Genomic DNA, 27901 nt, shown 5'->3' with positions numbered 1-27901 from the left:
CCACGCCTTCCTATAGGCTCCATATTACAGTACATCCCAACATTCGGTATTTTGATGATTTTAGCGACATTATTGAACGGAGTTGTTTCAAATTTCGTGTTTAGATTTCGTAATGGGAACTACATTCTACGACAGAAAATTGTCTACGCAGGTCCACGCATTCGTATAGGCCCCATATATCAGTACCTCCCTATATTCGGTATTTTGATGATTTTAGCTAAATACCCTGTATTCCCCTGATGTATTTGAATGTTGTAATAGCTTATGACAAAAGTTGATTATGCAGGTCCACATCTTCGTATGGACTCTAATATAACGGCTATACCCCAATGTAACGGCGGATGTGTGTGTGTGTGTTTTTTTGTTGAAATTTTCCAAATTCGCTCAAATGGTGGAGGCCGGCCGAACTTACTGCTTTTTACTAGTTTGATTTCTTTGAAATTCAGCCGGCTTCCGATCGAAACTTACCTTTTTTCTTACTGGACAAAACAATAATGCAATTTTGTGAGTATTTGTTTTTTTTTGTATTATTAAAAATGATCTTTATTTAGAATACAACAAAAATCTACAACCAAATAAAATAAGTTTTTTTTTTTGTTTTAAATATTTTACACTAAATTCTTGTTCTCTTACAGATAATTTCAATTTATATTTCATGTTTGTTGTTTGCTTTGTTCGGTTTGTTTTGTAATTCTTCTTTTTTTGTGTTTTATTTTCTTACGTTTTGTTTTTTAAATAATAATTATAATAAACTTGTTGTTTACGGTTTTGTGGTTTTCTTTTTCATTACTTGGTTTTTGTTTTGTGAATTGTTTTCCTTTTTTTGTTTGTCATTCAAATTTGTTTAATTTTTATTCGTATATTTTTTGTTTTTGTTTGTTTTGAGTTTAAATTTTACATTGATCATCATTATACACATACAAAGATCATTCATCATCGATTCATTCATCCAACCGTTATCATTTCGACGATGACTCCAGCTAGCCTGTCGCAAACTGGAATCTATCGTTTGTTTCTTTGTTTACTTCACTCGATTCAAGTTGAGCGGAAAGGAGGATCCTGTTGTTTCACTCCCCCACCCAAACTTGAATCCAACGAATTCTTCTGCTTTTTTTCACTTATGTGGTATATATATCAGTATACTTGCTATATTTATATATATGCTACATACATATGTATATAAAAATAATGACTAATATCTGAAAATACTTAAAGTTTAAATTGGTATCGTATAAAATAAATATGCGATCGTTTATTGCTTAACGTAAAAATCTAGACAAATCTGTGTGTGGGTGTGTGAGTGTGTATATTTGAGTTTGTTGCTGCTGTTTCCGTTTCTGTTTCTGTTTGACAAGAAAAGATCAATCGAATCGATGCTCAACGATTTTTCTCTGGTTATGGTTCTGTGGTGGTGGGAGGAGAGTATACAATTTTGGAGTTAGGGAATCTCTTTCCATTACAGAGGGAGGCCAAAGGAATAAAAGGATCGATGATTTTGGTAGTTGTGACTGGGGGAAGATGGTTGGAGTATGAATTGAGCAAAATTTTGGTTTCGTTTTCTTTGATATGGACCACTGGATTCTGCAATTTATTCAACGGCCTTCTTCTCTCCTGCTCACCTTAGCTCTTCTCTTCTTTTCCTGGGCGCTCTTCTGTTTTGTTGAAAGTTGCATCTTATTCCGTTTATAATCTCGTGTTGTTTCTATGTTTCAAGTTGTGGTTGTTGCTGCTACTGCTGCTGCTGCTGTTGCTGAAGGAGTATCATTTACAAGCAAATCCAATAATTGTTTTGCCAAAATCTTTTTTCATAATTCTCATAAACTTGTGGTACCAGTTGTCATCATGCCACCGGGATGATGCATGCCACCATTCTGGAAGTACATATAGTAATTGGCATAGGGCTGTTGCGAGGCGGCGGCCGCAGCCACTGCCACCTGGGTGGCAGCCACCTGATGTTGAGCCAAAGCGCTGGTGGTATTCGAAGCACTCTCACAATCCAAGAGCTGTTGATGTCCACTTACCGCTGAGCCACCTACCGGCGATGGTGTCATGGGCAGACTGGCGGTGAGACCACTATTTACCGGATTTCCGACCTGACAGCTGGCACGTAGGGCTACCGCCTGATGATGGGCCAAGATATCGGTAACGGTGTGCGGTGATGGCCAGCCATGGGCCACGGCAGCTGCTGCTGCCGCCGAATGGACCTGATGGGGTGAGCCTGTCTGGGGCGGAGAGGGCGTGCCGCATGATACTGTCGATTTCATGCTGTACGCATTGTAGGGCTGGTAATACAAATGGGGATGGTGGGCATGGGCAGCAACTGAGGCTGCCGCTGCGGCCGCCTGATGTGCCTGATGAGCATGGGGATGGGCTGTGACTGAGGCTGCTACTGATGTCACCACCGAGTGGGGCGGTGTGTGGTGCATGTGGCCGTGTCCGTGATGATTGTGTGAGCCATGGGTGGGTGTGTGGGCATGGGCGCTGTGGGCAGCATGGGCCTGAGCTTGAGCCTGGGCAGCGGCCAATGAGTGAGCATGTTGCTGCTGCTGTTGTTGTTGCTGTTGCTGCTGTTGTTGCTGCTGCTGCTGGCTATGGGTGTGCTGAGGCGATGTACTGGGTGGCGGTGCTGGTGTGGCCACGGGGGCCGGTGTCGGCGGATGATGACTGATTGGATTCAATTTGTTGCGTAGTATGCGCGATATTGAACTAACACTGGGCACATTTGTCTTGTCGCAGATACCCTCGCTCAGCAAACGATCTCTGATCTCCCAGGCGAAAATGCCAGGATCACGTTGTTTCAACTCGCGTATGTGATTGACAACCTTGGGTGTGGTAACACGCGGCTTAGAGCCACCAATTGCACCCGGCAGTATGGAGCCCGTCTCATGGTATCTGGCCAGGATTTTCGAAACACAACCATGGCTGACTCTCAGCTGGCGGCTAATATCACAGGGTCGTATGCCTAGGCGGGCCAGCTCCACAATGCGCATGCGTGTGGCATTCGGCAGGGGTCGTCCATTGACAAAGACACCGCCCAATTGGTTGACTTCACCATATTGAGGGCATTGATTTTCTAAAGGGGGGGAGAGAGATGAAGAGAAAAATATGATTAATATCTTTTTTCCATGGAAAAGCTAATGAAAAAATAGAGAGAAAATAAAATGAAAATAAAGAAAAAGAACTGAAGAAAACAAAACAAAGAAGGAAATTATTCAAAATGGAATGTTTTCCTGGAAAATCTATGGCCTAAGTGGTGTATGTCCGTATGTTTTCTGTGGTACGCTCTGAATATGCAGTTGTTTTTTGCAATTAGTTCATTGAACAGAACCAAAACAACAAGAACGGCAACAACAGTATTTGTTGGAATTTATTGACTGCAAAGCATCGGCATGAGTAAAACCGCACAGAATGGAGCATCTGTAGACTTGATGCCACCGCAGCCCAAAACCATTGTTTCTAGTTCCGAGAATTGCGGATATTGTTAATGTTTTCGGTTTGCTTGCAGTTTTTTTTGCTGCTACGTTGTCGTTGTTTTTCTTGTTCTCGCTGGAAAAATTGAATGTGTGTTGAATGAAAGCTAGCCCGAATGCGGAAAATAGAATATTCATGGTTTATGAATGAACATGAAATGACCTAATTTCGATGAAATCAAAATTGTTGGAATTTTGATTTCTTGCTATTTTTTGTGTAGCTCAAAAATTTGTACTTCAATAGGTCGAAAATTATAATTCAACTGCTTATTTTCCCAAAATTATTCCATCAACGAAAATTAATTGACAATTTTCAAACTTCGACACTGATGATTAATTTTTAACCATTACAATTTATTTGAACCTTTATCTCTTATTTTGTTTTTTTTTTGTTTTTCAAGGATTTCCCAAAGGAAGCCCCCCTCCTGAAAGGAAAAACAGATAGAGATCGTTAATCATTGTGAGATACACAGTGAAAGTGATTGAAAGAAATTGCCCTTAGTTTAGACATTTCGATTAAAATCTAAACACTTGATGTGTCAACGTGATGTGACATTGATTGAAGAGGCTCCCTTCGCAAGCCAGTAAGCTACTGAGCACCACATCTTTGCATTACAACAACAACATCAACGGTTGGCCATATGTTGCCAATTTGCAAACTTTTAAATGGTCATCACAGCAAAATGTGAAGGGGGAAAATTTCAAAACACAAACTCAAAAAAACGGAGTACCAGGAAATTTCATGTTCATTGTTCTCGGTTAAATAGGGCATTAAAAAATATATGATTTTGTTTTTTCTTTGTTGTTTTGAAAATCTTTACTTTTTTATTTCCCCATTAGCCACACTTGCTTGCTGCAAATGTAAGCCACAAAGACCATTTGAAATAATCTCTTTTTCCATGCAGTCAATTTCTTTTTTTGTTGCGTTCCTTCTTTTTTTCCATTTTTGTTTTATGAATGAAACGTGATTTACTCGATTACATGTTTATCAAGTGTAAATTGTGGCATAGGGAGAGTTGTCACTCATTCACTTGTTCCGTTCACCAGAAATCCAATACAGTACGATTTCAAATGCCCAATAGCTTTTCTAGCCGCATAAATAATAGCTTATGGACAGCATTGAATGAATGAACGAAAGAACGAGAGAGTGAGCCAACGGGCGGAGGCTGGTGGTTATTGCTGATAGTATAACCAACCAGCCATCCGGGCTGTCAGCCATCCAGCCACTGCTGGGTATTGTGGCCAGATTTGTGTGATTGAGTGAGTGAGTGCATGTGTGTGTGGGGGTAATATGATCCGAATATAATTACCTAGCCTAACAAACAACCAACAAGTGTTAACACCATTTGGAGGCACTGAAAGAGGTTTTCTTTTACAATTAAACACCACACATTGGTTGCACCAACTAATGCCGGCTGGCAATCAATAGAAAAATAAGGGGTTATGTCCGCCATGGAGTTGTAAACTTGGGTAATACTATAATTCCAATAATTACTGAAATAGTTTCTGTATGGTAATGTATAAAGAAGATGTTTATCGAAAATTCTAAAAAATTCATCAAATTTATCGAAATCGTATTTTGTTGTTGTTGTTTTATTTATGAACGACCATGGTTAAGGTTAATCAAAAAATTGTAGAGAACTGCAAAAAATCGATAATTTTGAATTTCATCAAATGTTATCGATATTTAAAAGCTATATTATCGATATTTTTTTATTTATGCAAAGGAATTTTAATACTTATGTACATATATACTTAATTATTGTCAAATTTCAAAAAATTTTCATATTTATTTAAAATTCTAAAAAATGGATCAAATTTATCGAAAATAAATCGAAATTGAATTTTGTTGTTGTTTTTTATGAACGGCCATGGTTAAGGTTAATTAAAGTAATGTAAAAAACTGCAAACAAAATCGATAATTTTAAAATTTATCAAATGTTATCGATATTTAAAAGCTTTATTATCGATATTTTGTTCGATTTATGCAAAGGAATTTTAAATAATTATATACATATATACTTAATTATTCTAATTGAAATTGTGTTTTGCTTTTGATAATTGACAAAATTATCGAATTTTTGTTCGACTGTACAGTACTTTTTAAAAGCCTAATTTGTGAACAAATATAACTTTCAATTTCATCGAATATTTTTCTTTTATGCAAACAAGTATTTACATTACTATTTTGGAGGTTGAAATATGAAGTTTATCAAAAATAACAGAAAATTGCTGAAAATCGATAATTTTAATGTTTATCAAAATGACAGATTTCGATTCGATCATTACTTTTAAATATATCGATGATTATCGAAATTTGTTATTTCTGATTATTTATACCCAAATTCTGTAAAGTCACTAATAGGCGATCATTTTCCAATTTATCGGTAATTATCGAAACCTATTATATATTATTTACAAACAATTTGTGTCATTCCTGAATTTTCGATAACAAAGAACATTTATTTTTTTTTGCATGTTGTTCGACTTTTGATTGATTATAGGGAAATGTAGTCAAAGAAAGTCAAATTTAAAAACTTTCAACATTTGGCCCCGACTTTTGGATGAACTCCAAATCGATTTCGATTTTCAATCCAAAGTTGATTTCTGATTTGACGGTTATTTTTGGGAACAGATAAAAATATCGATTTTTTATAAGAAAAGAAAATCAAAACTAAATACACGTTAATCGTTGCATATTTTTAGGCTCGAGTGGGAATAAACCGGTCACAGACAAAAGGCAACTCCCATTTTAGACATTTTAATCAATAGTTCCTGAGGTCGCCTTTTGCTAGTCTCTTTTGGTCTGCTCCAAACTGCAAAAATACACGTTTTTCGACGATAACCGATTTTCCCTATGATATCTGAGAAAAGTGCGAAACTAGCAGATTCGTGCTGCTTCTGGAACACACCATTTGTAATCCATCAAATTTTATATCACAAATTTTGGATTTTTTTCTTTTTCATGCGAGCCAAAATCAGACCTCCGGAAAACTCTCTAGAATTTGTACAAAGAATGAAACTCACCCGAATTCGAGCGAGTGCGCTCCTTGGAGCAAAATTTGAGTATGCATATTTTCCTCCATTTTGAGTGGGAGCAAAATTCGTTCAAAATAGAGTCTACCTGTTTGCTGTTAAACACAAACGCGCACATATATTAGAAAAATACATAAATAAAACTATCTGTTCCACATATTTACACTCTTAGAAAAAAACTTACTCTATTTTGAGCGATTCTGCTCCCGTTATAACTTTTGAAATATGAGTGGCTCGGGAGTTCTCCCACGCCAAACAAATGAGTGAAGAGTGGAGTCCATAAAAAACTCCCACTCTTCGAATAATCTTACTCGCTAGCAAGCTCGAGTCCCGAGTGAGCAAATCTGTGCGATTACATAGTTTTTGTTTTGAGTTTTTACTATGCCAACAAAAAACCCCACCTAAATTGTCTTTTGTTTTAGCAAGGAAAAATCACACATGAATTTATAGCTAATTTAAAAAGAATTGAAAAGTCGTTTTTTTGTCGAGAGTAAAAATGAGATAGCTGGTTGCCACGTTGGCAAAAAGAAAGAACGTTTTTTTACCCTGTTGGTTTTCACCTGTTGGTTTTCACCATTGGTTAGCTAGTTAAAATCTACAAAAAATGGAAGGATCAAATTAAAAATAGTATATTTTTGATTTCGTTCCCAAAAATCAGATGCAGAATCTTTTTCTGCTTGAAATCGTTAAACTGTCATTTGATACCTGGATATGAATATAATTAGAAATATTCACTGGGATTCTGACAGCAAGAAATTTTGTAGCCACCAATCATCAGGTTTGATAGCGGTAAAATAAAATAAATTGTTTAAAATCCTTGTTAATTCTTACAATGAATCCTTAATCCTGCATTTCTATCTCGCCTCAAATATGTCCCTCATTTGAATGTCTAGCAAAATTGCAACTCATACTTCCTTTCATTTTATCAGCAATACCAAATGATTTTGGTTTAACTCTTTTGCATGGCAACCACAACCCACATTGATTTGTTGCAGTGATAGTGCAACCTTTCGGCTTCGAACTGCACACAAACCAATGACAAACTGAGCTTAAACATCCCATTCATACGGAGATGTCTCTGCGAGTCCAACTCACCCAAAGAACTCTGAGTACAAAAAACCCACAGGGGAACATCAAAAGGCACTGCCATAAGACTCTCAAGCAGATATATACATACATACAAATGTATCTACATACGTACTTAGTAACCTGAGCTAGCTGTGCCGTCGGCATTTGTCATTGTGTGTGAACATGACATTTGACGTTTATCGGGTTTGTTAAATGTCATAGTGAAGCGTATACAGGCAATAACAACTACCATGCGAATATCATAACCAATTACATCTAAATTGGTACTTCCACTATCGAATTTCCGCTTTTGATGACTGACTGAGTGCCTGACTTAAAGATGATCATTCTTGGTTTTCAGTTTTTTTTCTTTTCATGGTCTTTCCTTTACTTTTGTATTTTATTTTTGTGATGACATTTTTATGACTGGCTTTTCTGCTGCGTTGTTTTCTGTTTTTTGCGGTCCTTCAACATAACCTAATTGATTAAGGCGGAAGAAATAATGTTCGATTCCTTTGCTGTAGGTTTTATGTTTATTTCCCATTGCAAATTGTTTTTTGCTGTTGTTTGTGTATTTTTGTTGTATATGATTTTTGCGGTTAAATGCCAATCGAAAGTGTATCAACACAATTATTCGCTCATTCATCCAGCTGTTTTACCTTTTTAGCAATGCCGTCGCTGGTATTTGAGGTGAAGGAAGAAGAAGGTTAAGACAATTTATTTCATTTGGTTGGTCTATCTTCCGGTCAGGAACGAAATTCCAGAAGCCAATGTTGAGAGTTTTATTATGTATTTTTTCAATTAGTCGCGGTTTTCAGTCTGTGATCAAATGTTTTTCAAAGGGTTCTTGAAAAGGCGAGATGGGCTTTGAGGAGTTTATGAAGAATTCTGCAATATTTATAATAAATCTTTTTAATGAAATAAATTTTTCGCCCCAGTACAAGCATTACAATATATTTTTGGAAGAGAGAAAGATCATTGAACTTTTTACTAAAATGGGTAATTATGAATTGTTATTTCTCAATTTTATCGCCAGAAATTTATAGTGAACACTTTTATTGATATTTTATTTTAATAAGAGATTTTCTTGTGAATCTTTATATTTATACGATATATTTGCATATAACCCCGAACACAAAAAAATGAAAAAATCTTAGCTCAATAAAATGTTAGCAATCAATTTTCATAGTTTTGAAATAATTATGTTTATAAATAAAAAAACATAAAATTGGGTGTTCTCATGTATTTTGATGTATGTTGTGAGTCATTAAACTCATTTGCAAATGTTGTTAACAACCGTTTATTGCGAAAATTACCAAATTATATAGTCTTATTTGGCAATAATAAAAGTTTAAAATTGTGGCGCCCAACGTAAAAGCCCATTTGGCAAGAGTTTAATTGTGAGTTTGGCTTCCAACGTAGTTTTGTAAAAATTACATCGAGTTTGACCTGACAATTTTATAACCTTCACCATGCGGGATATGGCGCCCAATGTAAACGCCAATTTGATAAAAGTTTTGTTTGGCGCCCAAAGCGAATTTTTTAAAAATCTTAGTGCGATTTTGTGACCTTGCCAAAGTTTTTAAAGCCTTCACCATGGGGCAATAACATATCCAAATTGGTAGGCTTAAATTTTATGTTTTTGCGGAAACATAAGCGATATATCAGAATTTTCAAGTCTTTGTGAGATAGTCTTCTATTCAGTATGAGCCGACAATTAACATGTCCTTTTTAATACAAAATGATCCCAAAATGCAGTTTTTGCTTTTTGCAACACTTTGAGTTGATTTATTCAATAGGTGTGGTGCTCAGCACATATTTTTTATTTTATTTTAAATAAAAAATAAAGCTATTATATTAAAATTAGTTATTTAATTGGTCACGTTGGGCGCCATTCCAAAATAATAAATTTATATATTTTTGTTAATTGAAAAGACTGTATATTTTTAGATCCTGTTATGTGCATCCATTTTCAATTTATGTTACCTTATCTAAAAAAAGGTTGTTAATAAAAAAAACTGAAAAAGAACCACATGAATATGGCGCCCAATATGAGTTCTTATTAAAAGCGAACAGAAACATTTGTTAATTGACTGCTTTATATATTTGATGTTTAAATTGAAGTCTACACTGTGAGCCAAACTTCAAATTATTTCTAAATCAATCAAAAATTGTTTCTTTTACGTTATTTTAAAAATTTCAACTCCACATCGGGCGCCACTCTTAAACAAGTGTATAACTGGTTTATTTTCCTTGAAAACATTCTGAATAACAGGTTTCCAAATGCGTCAAAGGAAACTTTTATAATACTGCTGTTCTATAGCAAATTTTACGGACAACATGGTTTCCATTAAAAAAGAATATAATTGAATGACACAAAAAAAAAAGAATGATCTTGTTTTTGCAAACAGTTCTTCACGACAAAACTTATTTCCACTGAAAGCTTTGAGGATGTGACAATCTGTTAAACAACAAATTTTCAAATGATAATTAAAAAATTCCCATAGGTTTCTAAAATTTCACTGCAAATAACAAGTTTTCCATGAAAGTCTTTCCTAGTCAATTTTTTTTTATAATGAAACCCTTCTATATTACAACAGCCTAAAAAATTTCGTATTTACACTAAATTTCTGAATTTGAGTTGTGATATTTTCTGGAAATTCGAAGTTTTTCTACGAACTTTTCAGAACAGTTATGTTTTGTTAAATTTCTATTTGCTTTTTGGAGTACGGTTCGCACTTTTTAAAATTCCATAACAAACTTCTTTAACGAATCTTTACTTTGTTTAAACTTAACTATTTAAAAATAAATTTCAGAGTCACTTTGTAGTTCGTTTGTTTTTTTTTTATCAAATTACCTTTAATCATTGATATGCTTTGTAAGCTACACTGAGAAAAATATTACAGGCCATACGTTTTGTAATACAATATTTTTGGAAGATTTTTTTTGCTTGCACTGAGTTTCAATTATATTCTAATATATATGTTGCTTTAATTTTTATATTTTATAGAAAAATATTTATTTATTTTTGATTTCCAATAAAAGTGGGGTTACCTCTTTTGGTCATGATATTTATTTGGCATTGCTTTTTGTATGTATTCTCTATTTTTTTCTTTTTTTGATATCACAATTTTGTTGCAATTTTAATAAAAATAAAAATATTTCAAAATAAATTCTTTTGGTTACACTTCAATGAACGAAACGTGAAATATGCTTTAAGAAAATTCTTTGAATTCGGTACTTTTTACAGCTGAGGCATAACGTCTTCGTTTTTCCGGTCTTTGTCGTATTTTTTCCGCGTTAGACTTTGTTGTTATTGTTGTGGCGTTAAACTAGAGAACAAATCAATAATTATTGTTGCTGATGATATTGAAGCTGAACGTGGAAAAGGACTGTGTATTGAACGACAAAAAATGAAATGAAACGAAACACACACGCACACGAACACGTTGCCGCCAACGCCGACGTCGCATGGTCCCGGTGCAGAAGGAGAACAAGAAGAACAAGAACAACCCCAGCTCTGGGTATGGAACCTTGTGTGTCGTTTGGCTCTCGGTGCGTAAATGCTGTGTGTATTTGAATTTTCCAGAGGAATTCTTTTGCACGCATCCAAATCAAAAAATAAACTGACACAAACACACTCACAAAGGATACGCACTTTTGTTTGTTGTCAAAAAGAGGGTGGAAAAACAACAGTTTCCAAGTGCTGTGGAAAGGGAATGTTTATCTCAGAGGTACAAGCAACAAGAACAACAGCAACAACAAAGACCAAGATGACGGCCATGTTAACATCTCATTATTATACAAAAAAAAAAAAAAAACAAAAACATCATTGTGTTGGCTTCGCAGTAGCAGAGCTGCTAATAACTCTGCTACTGCATACCTTTTTTAACCAACCAAATTACCATTTTCCTTCTTCCTTCCATGTCCCTGCCTCTCTTTCACACTTATGTCCTTTTGCTTTGCATTGTAAAAAATGTTACAAGTGGTAGTGGCGTTTTTGTTTTTGTAAACTAAATTTAATTTCTCAATGAAAAATTACGCTCTTTTCCCTACCCTCTCCGGCGCTCTCACAGCATCTTTTTCCCGTTGCTGACTTGCATATGTTTTGCGTTAGATTCAGTTAGTTTTTAAGGGGTGGCGGTGAACACGGCCCCTTGATCACAAACGATGAGTGTTGTTCTTCGACCCGTTCGAATCTAATAAATTGCCTTTAACACATTCTCAGATTTTATGCGACCAAAGCCAGCCAGCCAGCCAGTCTCATGTTCACCAAACACAAGGCGATAACAAAATGAAAGGAAAAAAGATTGAAGTACCATTAGAGCACTATAGAACGTGCGAACCAACACTATTTTATGCCAATCCCGATATGTATGTCCAACTGTCGTCTGTCTGTGTGTTTGTCCGTCCTTTGTGTCCCTTTCGAAAAGCAAAGCGTAACAAAGGCGAAATAATGTAACAGGGTTGCCTGTCAGACCCCGTCCAAAGCATCCCAGAGCAGCATCCAAAGCGATGTAATAAATTTTACAACAACTTTTTTTCCATTGATATTTTATTCTTTTGTTGTTGCTAGTCATAAAATAAGTAACAGGAACAACAACAACACCAAAAACATTATCATCATCATAATAATGAACGTGTTTTTAAACATTTTTCCTATTCTTCGTCATCTCTAGCTCGACGGTCTTATGAATGAAAATCTGAAAATAAAGGTCGTTATTCTAAATTGAAGTGTTTAGTTATTGCACGGGATGATGCTGATGATGACTACAACGAAGCGGGAATATCGATAATGAAGTTGTTTCATTTCTCCCATTACACTCGAGCAAAATCCATAGCGAGAGAACCGTGCAAACAACCCTTTCCTTTTTTTGGTTTGGTTTGCTAAGCGTATAATTATGTTACGCTTAATGATATTGCTGCTTGCTCAAGGACAAACGGGGGGAGGAGTATGGGGTGGAGATAAAAGGTTTGTTTACATATTTGGTTTGGTGTTCTTTGCGAAGAGGGAGAGAAGGACATCTAGTCTCATTTGCTTTACAAGATATTGAGATTTCCCAAAATGTGTTTGTATTCGTCAATTAGGCATTAAATTGTTGGTTATTAAAGTGAAATAAGTTTTTCTAGTTTGTGTATTTTTATAAATTTAATTTTAAGCAGGTCTGTCTGGTTTGTATGAGATCCTCCTCAGGGCTTCGCTGTATTAAAGTGTAGCTGAATATATTGATCAATGGTGACTGTTCTTTTTTATTTCAAATAAAAATTCCATATTTTGTTCTATTTGGACTTAATTTTAAAATTTCCAAAAATATGGCGCCCAACGTATTATTTATTCTTAATTTTTGGGAAAATTAAATGTTTGGCTACCTAAATGATATTTATTGAAGTTATTTAAGAAGAATTCCTGATTTCATGTTACTCTATATATTACTCTTGCGAGTAAATCAATTTCATCAATAGTGTTCATAGTAAGGCATTAGACTGTTGATGTTAAAAAAAGCCCTATTGAATTATTAACGTTTTTTTTATAAGCTGGTTTGATTTATATGAAATTCCTGTTTCATTATATCTCCACAATGTCCCAATTCATATGAATATGTTGATGAAATGTAGCTTTTATTTTTTTTTTCTGAAATTAAATAAAAAATGTAATTCCCATTTAAGGCCAACATCGAACTGAGTCAACCTAAGAAATTAACCTCTACGAAGAAGTCAGACGATGACTTAAGCCAGTCACCTTAATCGAAGGTTACATTGTCTTGGAGGAACTTGTATGTTTAACACTTGACTATTTTTATGCAAAAATATTATGCACTTTTTGGACAAAAATTTGATGTCTTGATTACAAGATGTAGAATGTGTATAGACATTTAAACCCTACATCTTTTCGTAAGTACAGAACTATAGTTCGCAAAAAAATATCCATATGTAATTCGAATATACCTTAATAATCATAAATTATATTTGCCTTCACATTGGGCGCCACACAAACTCATTTAACATACACATTTAAAAATTCCATTCTCTATTGTTTTTTTTTTTGCAAACTTATGCAAAAAAAAATCATAAACCACATTGGATGTAATTTCTTTAAATTTCGTAAGCTCTCGAGTAGAGGGCAACAAATGTAGATTTTTCATGTGCCCACATTAAGTTCATGTGGACTTTAATATCCATTCACTTTGGATATTCACTCTATGAATAGTTAGGCCCCATATTGGGCGCCACATGTTGATGCATTGTTTAATATTTTACTTTTATTGAAATTAAAGATGTTTGATTAACCTGTTCGATGTCAATTGAACCCCTTAGTGGGCAGAAGGTATATGTTACACCACATTGGATGTAAAATACACCCTAACAGGCATTAATTAGTTTTTGTTTTAAAATGTTTTTCAAGATGCTTAATATGTACTTTATAATTATTTAAGATTCACATTGGAGGCCACCTTTGAATTTATTGTTTAACATTTTCTTTTTATTTAAATTAAGGTTCAGAACCTTAAATGTTGTTTTTCCATATTGGTGTTGAATATGTACTTTATAAATGTTAAAAAACTCACATTGGGCGCCATCTTTTTAACTTCATATACCCTCCGGCAGAGGAAAAGAAATTTAGATGTTTCGGGGTCCACGTTAAGGTACGTATACCCCTTATATCTAATAATTTAAAATTTTTGTCACGACATTGAATATGTACTTTATAAATTTTTTACCCCACATTATTTTAATTAAAGCTTGACATTTAAGATATGTGATTACTCTGTAAGATGTCAATTAACTTCGTAAATCCTCTAGTGGAGGTAATTAAATCTAGACTTTTCTGTCCCCACATTGGGCGCCACATAAATCCTAACAAGCATTAGTTACTTTTTGTAGTTTTTTCTAAGGTAAGGAATATGTACTGCATAAATGTTCAAATCTTACATTTGACACCACCTTATGTACTATTCTTTAATTTATTTTATTTTTTAATTTGAAATAAAGCGTGGAACCTTAAATGTTGAACTTGCACACTTGATGGCATTTAACATTTTATTTTAATTGTTAATCTGCATATAACAAATACTTTCTGAACAATTTTGATTCCCCGAAAATTCTATTAAAATAATAATATATTACACCGTCAGTTTTTGTTTCATTTTCAAACCACACTTAATTTTATGAACTGATCTATACCTTTTTCTTTTTGCCTTCACAATTTAATAATCATTGAAAAAAGAAAAAAAAAAAAACATTACAATTTAATTTCAACACACATTTTTGTTTCGGGCGTACCTTTTGTTTTCCCTATCGTACAGAGAGTCAGAAAAAAAAGAAGTTCAACAAAATGTTGCCAAAGTAAAAATTAAACAAAACAAACAAAAAAATATACGAAATACAATAAAGAAATGAATGAAATATCGACACCAAAATTGATGTTGATGTTTTGTAATAGGAATCAATAACAAAACAGCAACAACAAGTTGAGAGAGTGAGAGAGAAAGAGCAAGAACAATAACAATACGTACCAAAAATACAATCGAAGTCAGATCGGAGTCAGACAACAATAAACGGCGCACGTTGCACATGGTATGCAGAGGTATGGATGGACGGATGGATGTAGAGTCCAGAGTAGTAAAGTCGATTTGCCATAATATGTTGTTAATGCAAGCGTTAGAGAGCGCGCGTGTGTGTATGTGTGTGCATTTGATTTTGAGTTTTCGCAAAGTTTTGAAATAAAAACAGCCAAATAGTTGTGTTGTTGGTATAGTTCATCATTAAAGTTTTGTAGAGGTATTATTGTTGTTGTTGGCGTAAGTACACAGATGTTCAGTAGTTTCAATTTGCAGAAAATACAAAGAACAACAACAACAAAACGTGATGAAAAATAACAGCAACAACATTACATACGTTTTATTTTTCATTTCAATGGCAAAAAGTAATTGTATTTTATAGACACACACACACAAACACAGACACAAACAGGCACGCACATTCGCATAAAACAGACAAATATGAATGAAAGACCGACCCAACGAGCACAGATATGGTTTTCAATCATTCGTTTATTCACAGCGTTGGAGTAGGGGGAGGTATGAAGGAGGTTTAAAACCAAATTAAAACGTAGAGCCAAAAAAATTAAATAAAAAATGAGAAGAAAAAGAAAATTAGGTGAGTTTTTCGAATTTTCTATATGTAGATATGGGTGCGCATGTGTGTGTGTTTTCGGGGCTATGATCCTCACTTGTTTGTTTTTATTTTTTGTTGATGGATCAACACCCTTCATCATCACACTGCAATGTATTTTTGGTTGGCAAAGGAAAAAAAAACGAATTAACTTTAAACCGGAAATTATGGCAACTACATAATTAAATAATAAAAAAATGTATGCTTGTACATATGTTTGTAAATACAATCAGAGAACTTTATCTCTCCATAAGCTACGAACTAAAACTAATTAAACAAATACTAAAGCAAAATTAACCATTTTCGCTACCAATGACGATTTCCTTTGGCATAGCTGAAATTTATGGAGGCTAGTGGTATATATAGTTTATAAATTTCTTTTTTTTTTGAGAAGGTGCGGTGCAGAAAATTGAGGAAAACTTTGAACTTTGATCTATCCTGTTTACTTTGGAAAAAAATAAGGTGTGATGTGTAGAATAACAATTGAAAAAATGGAATTCATTCAATCTTGCGAATCTTAAAAGATAGGTCAATATAAGCTGGTCAGTTCCAGATGAAAGCGGGAGTGGGGAGCTAAGAGTAGTGTTTATAGACTGAGGCTAGTAGAAGACTTATAGACTCGAGATGGGAACAAGTAAGTTCGTGATCATTATAGGCAGGAGCTGAGAGTTTTAGACAGGAGAAGGAAAATTATTTATAGACGGGAGCTTATATCGGTCTTTTATAGCTAAAGTGAGAGTTCTAGACAAACTGAGGGGCGTTTTTCTAGACGAGCTGAAGGGAGTCATTCTGGATAATTTGTTTTGAGTCTTTCCAAAAGAGCTGAAGGAAGTCTTGCTAGGAGAGCTGAATGGAGTTGAGCTGAGGGGAGTCTTTCTAGACTAGATAAGGGGAGTCTTCCCAAAACAGCTGATGGAAAGGAAAAATAATAAACACGGAATTCAGTTCTCTTTGTAAATTGAGGAATTTAATTGTTTTCATTTCCGCCATTGGACTTTCTAGACCAGCTGATGGAGAGCCTTTCCAGACGATCTGAACTAAGCGGAGTCTTTCTACAGGAGCTAAGAGGAGTTTTTCTAGAGGAGATGAGGGGAGGTTTTCTAGATGGGCTGAGGGGAGTCTTTCTAGAGCAGCTGAGGGGAGTCTTTCTAGACGAGCTAAGGGGAGTCTTTCCAGACGAGCTGAACTAAGCGGAGTCTTTCTAGAGGAGCTAAGAGCAGTTTTTCTAGAGGACCTGAGGGGAGGTTTTCTAGACGAGCTGAGGGGAATCTTTCTAGAGGAGCTGAGGGGAGCTCTTCTAGACGAGCTAAGGGGAGTCTTTCTAGATCAGCTGAGAGCAGTCTTTCTAGAGGAGCTGTGGGGAATCGTTTTAGAAGACCTATGGAGAGTGTGTAGTGGAAGTCTTGGAAGCAATCTGAACAATAATAGTAGTTCCCTGGGGTGTTTACATTGAAGGGCCGCTAGAGAGTTTATTCAGACAACCTCACAAAAGTTTGAATCGACGGCCTCACAAAGAATTCTTTATAGATTACCGGAAAAGACTCTTTATAGATGTATTCAAAAAAAAAATTTTTTTACCGAAGACCTCAAGGGAGTCTGCTTAAACGGTTAATATCGTTAAAGCCTGTTTTCAGGAAGAAAAGGGAGCTTTTATAGAGTACTTAAGTATGTTGGAATTAAAGGGAAATAAATACTCTGGTCTTAAACTTGTCGTTAGTATAGACGGTTTAAGGGAGTAAACATAAATGTCGCGAATTAGTTTTTTATAGGGGAGATGAGAAAGTCCCGAAAAAATATTAATTCGCCCCAAAAAATCAAGGAAAAATAATAAAAACTAAATTCAGTTTTCCATATAAATTTAGTTAATCCTGATTTCTTTTTCTCCATTGGACTTCCTACACCTGATCCTGTTTCCCTTTGGGAAGGCCTCATGTTCAAAATTCTTCTTCTATAAAACATTGAAATGAGAAATTTTATAAAGGAAAGAATTGCGACATGAAAAACTTTATAGAGACAATATTTTTCATCTTTGTGTTTTCTTCACAGAACGGGAATCCAGCCCAGTACCTCACTTCGGAACGAGTTTTTTCTTATTTTTAAGAAAATATGTGCAACGAGCTATATTCCTGATTTTTTGGGTATTAATAAGTTCCAAGTTATTAGTAACTGTGTTTTATTTATTTATTTTTTGCTAAATATTGGGCCTTGTGTTCGCAGGATATTAATTATTATTTCCTGCAATTTTTTCATATAACTGCATCATAAACTGTTAAATTGAAAAAAATATATATGCTTATTTCTATAAATATCCATGTAGATATTTATTTCACAGCCATTGCCAAAATCATCGGTAGCTAAAGGGTTAAGAAAACAAAAAAAAAAAAACTCTGAAACATCCACCAAAACCCAAGTGTAATTACATAGAATTTTGCAAAAATTTTAAATAATAACAATGGTTGCTTTGAAAATAAAAAAAACTCAACTTTAATTTGGCTAAATTTAAAAGTATGTATGTTTGTACAATTCTACACTTATGAATATTTTCAGCGAATAACTACATCACCACAAATATATATTTTAATATTCCACAGTGAATATGGGGTCAGCGGGGTGTAGGTGCCTATGTAGAAAAATTTACCAACAGTTTTGCTTAACACCAACCAGCAATAAAGGCAAAAAATCCATAACTAAAAGTGCATCATTCATGGGTTTGTGCTTTTTACAATAACAATAAGACTAATAATAAAATTAAAAAAAAATATATAAAAATAAATAGTCTTAACTACTTCCAGTGAAAACTTAAAACTCATAATCATCACCGCCTCCGTCATTTTGGTTGTTATTATTGTTGTGAAATTATATTGTTCCCTAAAGTCAAGTGGAAGTATGACGCGTGTTGTTGCATTTGTGTTTTTTGCAAACAGCTATGTTTTGTTTCTGATTTTTATTAATTTTTAGGAAAAAAAAAAAACATAATTTGTATGCATTTTAAAATAATTATTTCATAATCTATTCAGAATCGATAAAAAATTTATTGACATACTGTGGTAAGTCCAATTTGAACTAAAAATGGGAATTTGTCACTTGATGGGCCAAAAGCAAACCCTATTGGCCAGAATTTTGATATAGGTTTCATACATATATATTTTCGTCCGATTTCAATTTTATTGGGCAGCATACGGTAATATTCGTCCAAGAAGGATGTATTTCAACACATCCGACCTAAATTATCGTAGAAGCAAAAATCGCTTCAGATAGTTATATATTATATATATAGACATGAAAAACTGCAACCAACTTCAGACTGCTGTCATTTCTAAGGCACTCGTCCGACAGCTGTAAAAATTATTCCAGTGACAGCTCATCATATAGTTTACGAGCGTATAAAAGCATTTTGGTGAGAATTTTCCAGAAAAAAAATTATTCGTGATGGAATTCAAGCGTGATAGCGTGATTTCTTTATATTTGTCTGGAAAATCACAAGTGGCTATCGTTAGAGCACTCCAGCATTGAAATGTGAATAAATATTTTGTGTCTCGAATCATCGCTCGTTTCCGTGAAACTGGTAGCGTAGCACGATGTCAAGGAAGTGGGGGAAGAAAACAGCAACATCAGCAGAAATGGTTCGAAAAGTAAAGAAGCGACGTGATCGAAACCCGCGTCGCAGTGGCCGAAAAATGGCTCGTGAGCTGAACATATCGCAAGATTCCATTCGGCATATATTGAAAAATGAGCTCGGGGTAAAGTCATTGAAATTCCAAAAAGTGCAAGAACTTACACTGCAACAGAAAGAAAATAGACTCAAAAGAGCTAAAGAGTTGCTGCGCTTGGCCGAAAGTGGTGAACTGCCGAATTTAGTTTTCTCCGATGAAAAAACATTCGTTGTCCAGCAGTTTGTAAACAAACAAAATGATCGTGTTTACTTGCCGAAGAGGTCAGCTGAAAATGTGCACCTTCGGATGGCCGCCAGAACTCAAGCGCCGGTCATGGTGATGCTGTGGGCTGCCATAACAGCCGATGGTCGCTCTCCGCTCGTATTAATCGACCATCTCCGCTCGTATCGGCATCAGAATAAATACCGAATATTATCGCGAAAATATTCTGGAGGATATATAAAGCCTTGGGTATGCAAACATTTTTGCCGCAGACCTTGGACATTCCAACAGGACTCAGCACGTGCCACCCAAGAATGGATACAAAATGAGGTGTCTTACATAATTTCCAGCGCACAATGGCCACCAAAATCTCCGGATACCAATCCGTTGGATTATTGTGTCTGGAGTATTTTGGAAAGCAAGGTTGGCACTAAAAAATACCAAAGTGTCAATCACCTCAAAATAACGCAGAGCAATATTCGGGCAGCGTGTGACGGTTTCATTGGCCGTTTGAAGGCCATAATTCGTGCCAAAGGTGACCAATTCGGACAAATCTAAACTTATTCTTAAATTTGTTGCTACTTCCGACATTTTTGGCTTTCATTCTATAATTTTTTTTTAAAAAATTTAAAAATTATGGCCTTTGACTTTGTTGCAGTTTTTTATCTCAGCCTGTATGTGTAATATTGGTCCAAGAAGGATATATTTCCGCACATCCAACCTAATTCATCATAGAAGCAAGTAATTCAAATTTGATGAAAATCGCTTCAGATATAGCTATAGCTCCTATATATATATGTTTCAACCTATTTAGTGTTTAGGTCACTCACATTCACAATATACAATATACTCGACAGCAAGATATATCATACAGCTCGGAAATACCACTGCCAAATTTTATCAAGATCTGTTTACCTATAGTTATAGCTGCCATATACCTTTATTCGATTTCATGGTAATATTGCTCAACATGTTTGTAATATCAGCCCAAATTGGATGGAGTTCTTTCCCATATATCTATTGGTCCGATATTTATTCACCTTTCGTTGTGTAACTTCCCTTTTTAATTCACGGACATAGAAACCTCTTTAGTATTCACTTTACTCAAAATTTTGCTTCCACTTGTTTCGTAGCGTAATTCTATGTCACTTAACGAAAACTTCTGTATGACATACATACATACATACATTATTCTTAATTACCATTTTAACCAGCATAATAAATTTATCGAATATATTGTGTGCACCTGAAAAATATAGCTTTACAAGTGCAACAATTAACGTTTGAACACGTTTAACGCAGACTATTTTTTCTGTCCAAATGGTATAAATATAAGAGACTGATGTGCAGCTTGAAATAGTTTCAGAACGTGCCGTGCTACTTTTTGACCTGCAACAAAGTGAATTTCGGCGAAATGTTGAAAAATTATTTAATTTTCATGTGTCTTGTATTTCATTTTACAAGAGTGTGTCATGGAAGTGTTGTACCGCCATCAAGTAGTTTAGAGAAAGCAGGGAGCAGTGTAAGAAAATTAATTAATTTCTTTCTTTTTTTTTTGTTTAGAAAATAAATTGTGAACATAAGTAAAAGTTTTAAAATATAAGTGGAATCAAAATTCAATCGAAAAAATAAAGGAGTTTGCCCTGAAGTGGCCCAATTTGATTTCAAATCAGTTTTGAGAAAAGTTCAACAAAATTTTGTTGTGTTGTTTGAGTAAAATATCTAGAAATTTATCGGAAGAAGGCCAGCAGTTCACCTAGACCTCACTTTGGGCATATTGGTGTTCAATTGCCATTGGATATAAGTATAAATGTTACTTTTTCCAAATTTAGTCTGATTTTTACCCATTATCTTCATTGAATGCCGAGTTGGCAAAATTTGTTGCATACCTTTAGGCGTGATGTGAATCAAAGCAATAAATTATAAAATATAAGTTTTAATTATTAATGTTAACAATTTTATTCACTAAGAAACCAAGAGCATTTAAAATTCTCAGTTCCTGGGAAGTTCTAAAGTTTTAAGAACATAATTTCATAATAGATTCTGGCTAATTCTCTCGTTGTTGAAATAGACGCCTTTACGCTTGTTGTTTTTCAAGAGAATTATTTGTTTTTTCATTTCAGTTAAGTTCTTTACTTTATGATTTTCTTTCAATTTTGTTATATGACGAACTCGATGATGACGATGATGATTATAATAAAAATAATAAACCAAATCAAAAACATGGTAAGAAAAACTTTGCAAAACTTAGACATTTTCCCTACAAAGCTTGTGCAAGTGCAGCAATGATAATTTTTTATGTGCAAAATTAACCCAAAGACAACAACTACATGCGATAAATACAGGGAAACCTTTCGCTAATGGCATTAAATTTATAACAATTTTAAAAATAACTGATGGTAATTAAAAACAAAAAAATGTGACCATTAGTGAGAGGCTTACCTGTAGACTTCAAGAAAAAATATATCCTTAAAATGTGTGCTAATATTCTGAATTTGGGTTTCATTGCAGAAATCCATCGTAATTGCAATGTAACCATTACACATTATGGACAACCACAACCGAATCCAGCAGCAAATATAACTACAGGAATGGATAACACAAATACAGCAAATATAACTACAGGAATGGATACAACAAATACAACAATGACTAAATAATCAGATGCTAAAACATCCAAAACCGCATAACCAGCTAATAAAATACACAACATAAATACAGAAATACCAGAACCTAAAACACCCATCGACCCCATAGCTAATGAAGAAAAACCTAATGAAGCCAATGTAAAAGACATCAACGTTGCAAAGGAAACGTTAGCAGATGACCAACGTGACCACTCCAACCGAGATCGATAATGAACCCACAAGATCCCTACCTCCAGCACCGGTTCCACTTGATCCATTATTGGAGCCATCAGAGAGCATACCTTCTGTGGAGGCATTAACATCGGAGGAAAATGTGTAGATATCTATGAATATAAATAAGATAAGGAGGGAAAGAAAGAACAATAATTAAAACTTAAAATCAAATGTACGACATAAAATAGTTATGGCTTTATGCGTCAGCAAAACAGAAAAACATTTTTACTTGCAGTTAAAAAGGCCCTTATTTTTATGTGTTTTCCAATAATAATCAAAAAAAATCTAAATACATCTTTGTGCATTTTACACCAACACCTTTGTGAACCTGTCAATGTTTTTTAACACGGAACATCATACCTGTAACATTATTGCCATTATTTCCATTTCCTGACGACGCTGTGTCATTGCATGACCCACCTTCATTGACCAGGGTCGTTGTCGGTGTGGTCTTAACCTCAGACGATGAGGGAAATGTATAAAGATCTGAGGAATTTTCGTGAAAATGAAAAATTAAATGGAAAAAAAATTAAAACCAAAGAAACGTAAACAGTAAATGACAAATTGTGCAATACTTTGACAGTGCAGTGTAATCTCAAAACTAAATACTAAATTGTGCAGAACGAAATTGGTGGGGATTCGAGAGAGAAAAGACACATATTTATTCGAAAAAAAGAGAGTGATTGTGAGGGGATATTTTCTCTGTCACTCTCTTTCTGAATACTCTGTAAAACACAAAATTTACCAACACCAGCTAAATCTATGGAAAATATTCACTCAAAATAGGCAATAACTTAAATATATAGTTTTTGAGAACCTAATTGGATAACAAGAATAGATCTTTCATTTCATTCCAATAGGGTAAAGGTTTCTAGATACATAACTGGATAAGGTGGAAAACATTTAATGTTGTTTGTCATTCGATTGAGAGAGAGAGAGAGAGAGATAAATCTCAACTAACTCAAAAATGAATTAGAGAATCGCAATACTGGTATTGAAAATGAGCTATGCCGGTCCATGTTTTGGTATAGGCCCCATATAATTAACTGTTCCCGGTAGATTTAAGGTTATTTGGTGTTTTAGTCACAATTTCCAGCAAAATTTGCTGTAAGGTTGGAGTATGTGTTCCCAGGATGTAGGAAACAGAGACCCAGATATTCGGTATTTTGATGACTGTGACTAAAGAGTTTTTATCGGAATTGCTTAAAATTTGATATTTAGAGTTCGTAATGGGTACTACCTCCCTGGACAGAAAATTTCCTGTATAGGACCAAACCCTCATAAATACTCGGTATTTTGATAATATTAGCCACATTTTTCAACAGAATTATATCAAAATTAATATTTGAAGTTCGTAATAGGCAACAGCTTCTCTGGCAGATACTTGGCTGTAAAAGTACACGTTTTCGTATAGCTCCGTATAACCGTAACATCTGACATTCGAAATTTTTAAAATTGTAGTGACATTTTCAGCGGATTTTTTCTACATTTTGCAAGTTCCCTTCGAATGGTTGAGGGTAGAGGATTTAAAAAAAATTTGATCCGGCCGAGCTTAGGTGCTTTTTCATTATTATGTCAAACTTGGTATTTGAAGTTCGTAATAGGCGCCAGTTTCTATGGCAGATACTTGACTGTAAAAGACCACGTAATCATATAGCTCCATATAACCGTAACATCTGATATTCGGATTTTTTTAAATTATAGCTACATTTTCAGCGGTTTTTTTTTTACATTTTGCAAGTTCCCTTCGAATGGTAGAGGGGTAGAGGGTATAAAAAGTTCGACCTAGCTGAGCTTAGGTGCTTTTTCATTATTATGTCAAACTTTGGATTTGAAGTTCATAATAGGCACCAGCTTCTCTTGGCTGAAAAAGACCACGTTTTCGTATAGATCCATATAACCGTTACACCTGATATTGGGAATTTTAAAAATTATAGGGAAATTTTCAGCGGATTTTTTTAAATTTTGCAAGTACCTTTCAAATGGTGCAGGGTATGAAAAAAGTTTGACCCGGTCGAGCTTAGGTGCTTTTCAAAGTTTTATTCCAATTTGGAATTTAAAACTCGCTATAGATAACAATCACTTAGAAGGAAACCGGAACTTTTTTTAAAACCGATTTCACATGCAAAAATAGAAGTGGACCCAATATTCAGTCCAGATTCTTTTATTTTGAATTTTTTTTACTCCATGATGGATAAGATCTTGCGTTCAAACGTGGATAATATTTCTACGTTGTTTCAATAACGTGGATAATATTTTTACGTTATTTCAATAACGTGGATAATATTTATACGTTGTTTCAATAACGTGGATAATAATTTTACGTTATTTCAATAACGTGGATAACATTTATACGTTATTTCAATAACGTGGATAATATTTATACGTCAATAAAAAATAGGGTTTATCCATAAATTTAACTCCATTCTCTCTGTCTCACTCTCTCAGTTTTTTTTTTCTAGGTAGTTATCTGTTATCCTCTAAAAAGTTTTTCAAACACCAACCATTTTGAGTGAATAATTTGCCAATAACAAATCTTCAATAGCTAACAACGTTGCATGTTTTTCGCGAACTTCATCTCAAAAAATCTGAAGCCGCCAACAAGTGGAGTGCAGTGGATAGAGGATCGATCATACCTGATGAATGGCCAAGATTCGATGAGACAACGTCCGTTACTATGGAAACCGGTACGGATTTCACATCGGACGGAAAGGTATAGATATCTAATGGAACGTGGAAAAATAATTTGAAAAACAAATTAAATTTTTTTAACAAAATATAAATAAAAAACCAACTATACTAAGGTGCAGAGTAAAAAAATTGTGCAAAAAATAAAAACTTATTGAAAATATAAAAAAATCAAGGATTTTAGAAATCTTGTGAACATTACAGGAACTTTCAACTGCCCTTTTGAAGGCTTCCCACATAATTTCTCTTACTTCGAACTTTTGAATGGCTTGTTCGATTTTCATTTCGTTTCCATTTGAAAATCAAATCGTTTGCGCTTAATGTTAAACTTCATCCAGATGGAGTAGATCATGTAACATTTTTTGCTTTGCCTTTTCAAATATTCTTGCAATTTTTTGATTTTTAAAGTATCAAATATTTTGATTTTTTTAACTAACTACCGCTAGTATTACAAGTGAAAACATTTTTGCCGAAAATTGCCATACCTGTCACGACACCAGTACCCGATGTATCACTACATGATACACCGATGGGTAATAATGAATCCGCCGATGATTTTACTTCTGAGGAATATGAATAAATATCTAAATAATAAATAAAATGAAGAAAAAAATTCAACAAATTAACATTAACGTAATAAACAAAATGAAGAGTGGCATTAAAGAGCCCATAGTGCAAAAAAAAAAAAAAAAAAAAAAAACAAAACGGTGCCGGTTTGGAAGAGAGTGCTCAAAATCAAGTGGAAAAATAATTACAAACTTGAAAAAAAAAATATAAATAAACTGAATAAAAATCGAAACATTAACAAAAAAAAAATAAAAAAAATATGAAAAAATTGCTTATATCCTTATATTAAAAAGTGCAAAGAGAACTGACATATTTTTTTATGTGAATCAGAAAAAATTGAGTTTTAAGAGTGCAAACCAGGATTTGGTGGATAAAATCATTTGTGGCCCAACGATGTTTGAACAGTTTTTTTAAATCCAGGAACTTACATTTCAAATGGTGCATAACAAATTTGTTAAAACGGGACAGTTGTGAGTGAAAGGAAAATTTTTTTCAATTGAGAAACAGTTTCTCATAACTCAAATTTTAAACATTGGTACCTTTTATGAAATTGTGATAAAATAAAAATTTCAAAAATCTCAAAATTTATTTTGAGATTTCTTGACTATTATCTCTGTTACGTCATTATATATTTTTGCTGTGCATTTTGACATGTGCAGGACATATTGTCCCCATCACCAAAAGAAGAATATATTTGTTCCCCCAAAATTTGTGAATAAACCCCTTGCCACACCCACAAAGTAAAATATCGTCATACCTGAGGTGACCATAGTGGCACCAGCCGATGAAGTGCCCGTACAGGCAACACCGTCATTAACTAAAGCATCAGTGGAGTTATTAACGTCGGGAAATAAATAAATACCTGATAATAGATTTTGTAAACAAAACAAAAATAAATAATTATTAGAAAAAAACTTTTCAAAAGAAAATAAATAATGGTGTAAACAATCGGTGCAAAAATTGAGAGAACAGAAAGTGCGGAAAGAGTGCAAAACAACATTTCAAAAAAAAAAAAAGAAAATTAAAAAATACATTTATTTTTTTTAATTAAAAATAAATTTTAAATTTAAAAAAAATAATTTTTATTATCACTCTAAATGGATCAATATGTGTCAGAAAAAAACTTTTCTCAGTTCCGCTTGTTAAAGTAAGGAAAACAAAACATAACAATTAAAAAAATATATTGAAGACATACATAATTTTAATTATTATTTTAATTGGAATGATATGTGTCAGAAAGACCTTGCCCAGTTCTTAAAGTGAGGGACATGGAATCCCTGTTAGAAGAACCCATTATAATATTTGGGACCCAAACATATAAAAATAAATTTTCCTTACTTAATTTTCATTTCATGACAGTGCTTTCAAATTTAAACAACTTGTAGCTTTATATCCTTAAAAGATTCTCCGTATTATCCATAAAAATCCAAATAACCAGTTTGTTTACAAATTATCTAAATTCTTTATATCCCGCTGAGAGTGCTAACAAGCACAACATGTCCTAGTTAAATCGGCCACTAAATAAAAACTCAAACTCATTGTCACAGCAGCCGAAAAATGTGAAAACCATAAATTCAAGTAATGATTATCTCTGGCAAGTCTGTTAGCGATTATATTTTATGATGGTGATATAAGTAGATGAGCGTAGAAGAAAAACAGCAGTAGAATGATAAACTCAGATATCTTCCCCACCCCCTCCGTATTCATCACAGAGCATAACCTCCTCCCCTTTCCCTCCTTCCCCTCTGCACACTTACCGACATTCTTGTGAATAATAGAGTTGATGGTCGTGTGTCAATCGTTTCCCCTTCATTTCTTTGATATTTATTCACTCGGAAGTGGTGAAAAAGTTTGTCACATTGCCGAATGACAATACGCAGAATCCAACAAAAGTGCTTCGGTAAGAACTCGGTTTTTTGGGTAGAGCGAGGTAGGAGATGAGGTTGTGTTTGGGGTCCATGTCGAATTTTTGGAAGTATGGAAACATTTTTAAATTTCCAACACCAGGCTACAAAAATTTTTCTTTGATTTTTTATATATTATTAATGAAATCTCTTTGAAAATATTAAAAAAAATGGACTTAGAAAAATCGGAGGAAATGAGTATTGATTTTTGAAACTTTTTTTTTGAAAAAAATCTTTTTGCAATTTTTAAGAGGGAATGG

At 34.0% G+C, this 27901-nt stretch overlaps 1 protein-coding gene and 1 long non-coding RNA gene across 8 annotated transcripts in view; one reads left to right on the top strand and one right to left on the bottom strand.

Moving 5' to 3' along the window:
* Positions 1-818: 818 nt before the first annotated feature.
* The window catches only part of LOC101901783 (paired box pox-meso protein), a 176043-nt gene continuing 148960 nt past the window's right edge, over positions 819-27901 (bottom strand). For 4 of the 7 annotated variants that reach the window (XM_059127156.1, XM_059127153.1, XM_059127157.1 and 1 more), the window contains 6 exons: positions 26495-26599; positions 25656-25754; positions 25119-25205; positions 22843-22968; positions 22500-22592; positions 819-3073 (listed from right to left, as the gene is read on the bottom strand). In XM_059127156.1, the coding sequence (XP_058983139.1) occupies positions 1815-3073; positions 22500-22592; positions 22843-22968; positions 25119-25205; positions 25656-25754; positions 26495-26599 (1769 nt within the window). In that variant the 3' untranslated portion in view covers positions 819-1814. The remainder of the gene's footprint in view (positions 3074-22499; positions 22593-22842; positions 22969-25118; positions 25206-25655; positions 25755-26494; positions 26600-27901) is intronic. The other 3 variants (XM_059127159.1, XM_059127160.1, XM_059127154.1) reach the window with 2 other exon arrangements.
* LOC105262548 (uncharacterized) lies at positions 20968-22716 on the top strand. The gene is made up of 3 exons (XR_002195556.2): positions 20968-21143; positions 21745-21847; positions 22133-22716. It is a non-coding gene; the product is annotated as an uncharacterized LOC105262548 (long non-coding RNA).

Source organism: Musca domestica, unplaced genomic scaffold (assembly GCF_030504385.1).
Source record: "Musca domestica strain aabys unplaced genomic scaffold, Musca_domestica.polishedcontigs.V.1.1 42, whole genome shotgun sequence".
NCBI lineage: Eukaryota > Metazoa > Arthropoda > Insecta > Diptera > Muscidae > Musca > Musca domestica.
This window is presented reverse-complemented; position numbering and strand designations above follow the sequence as displayed.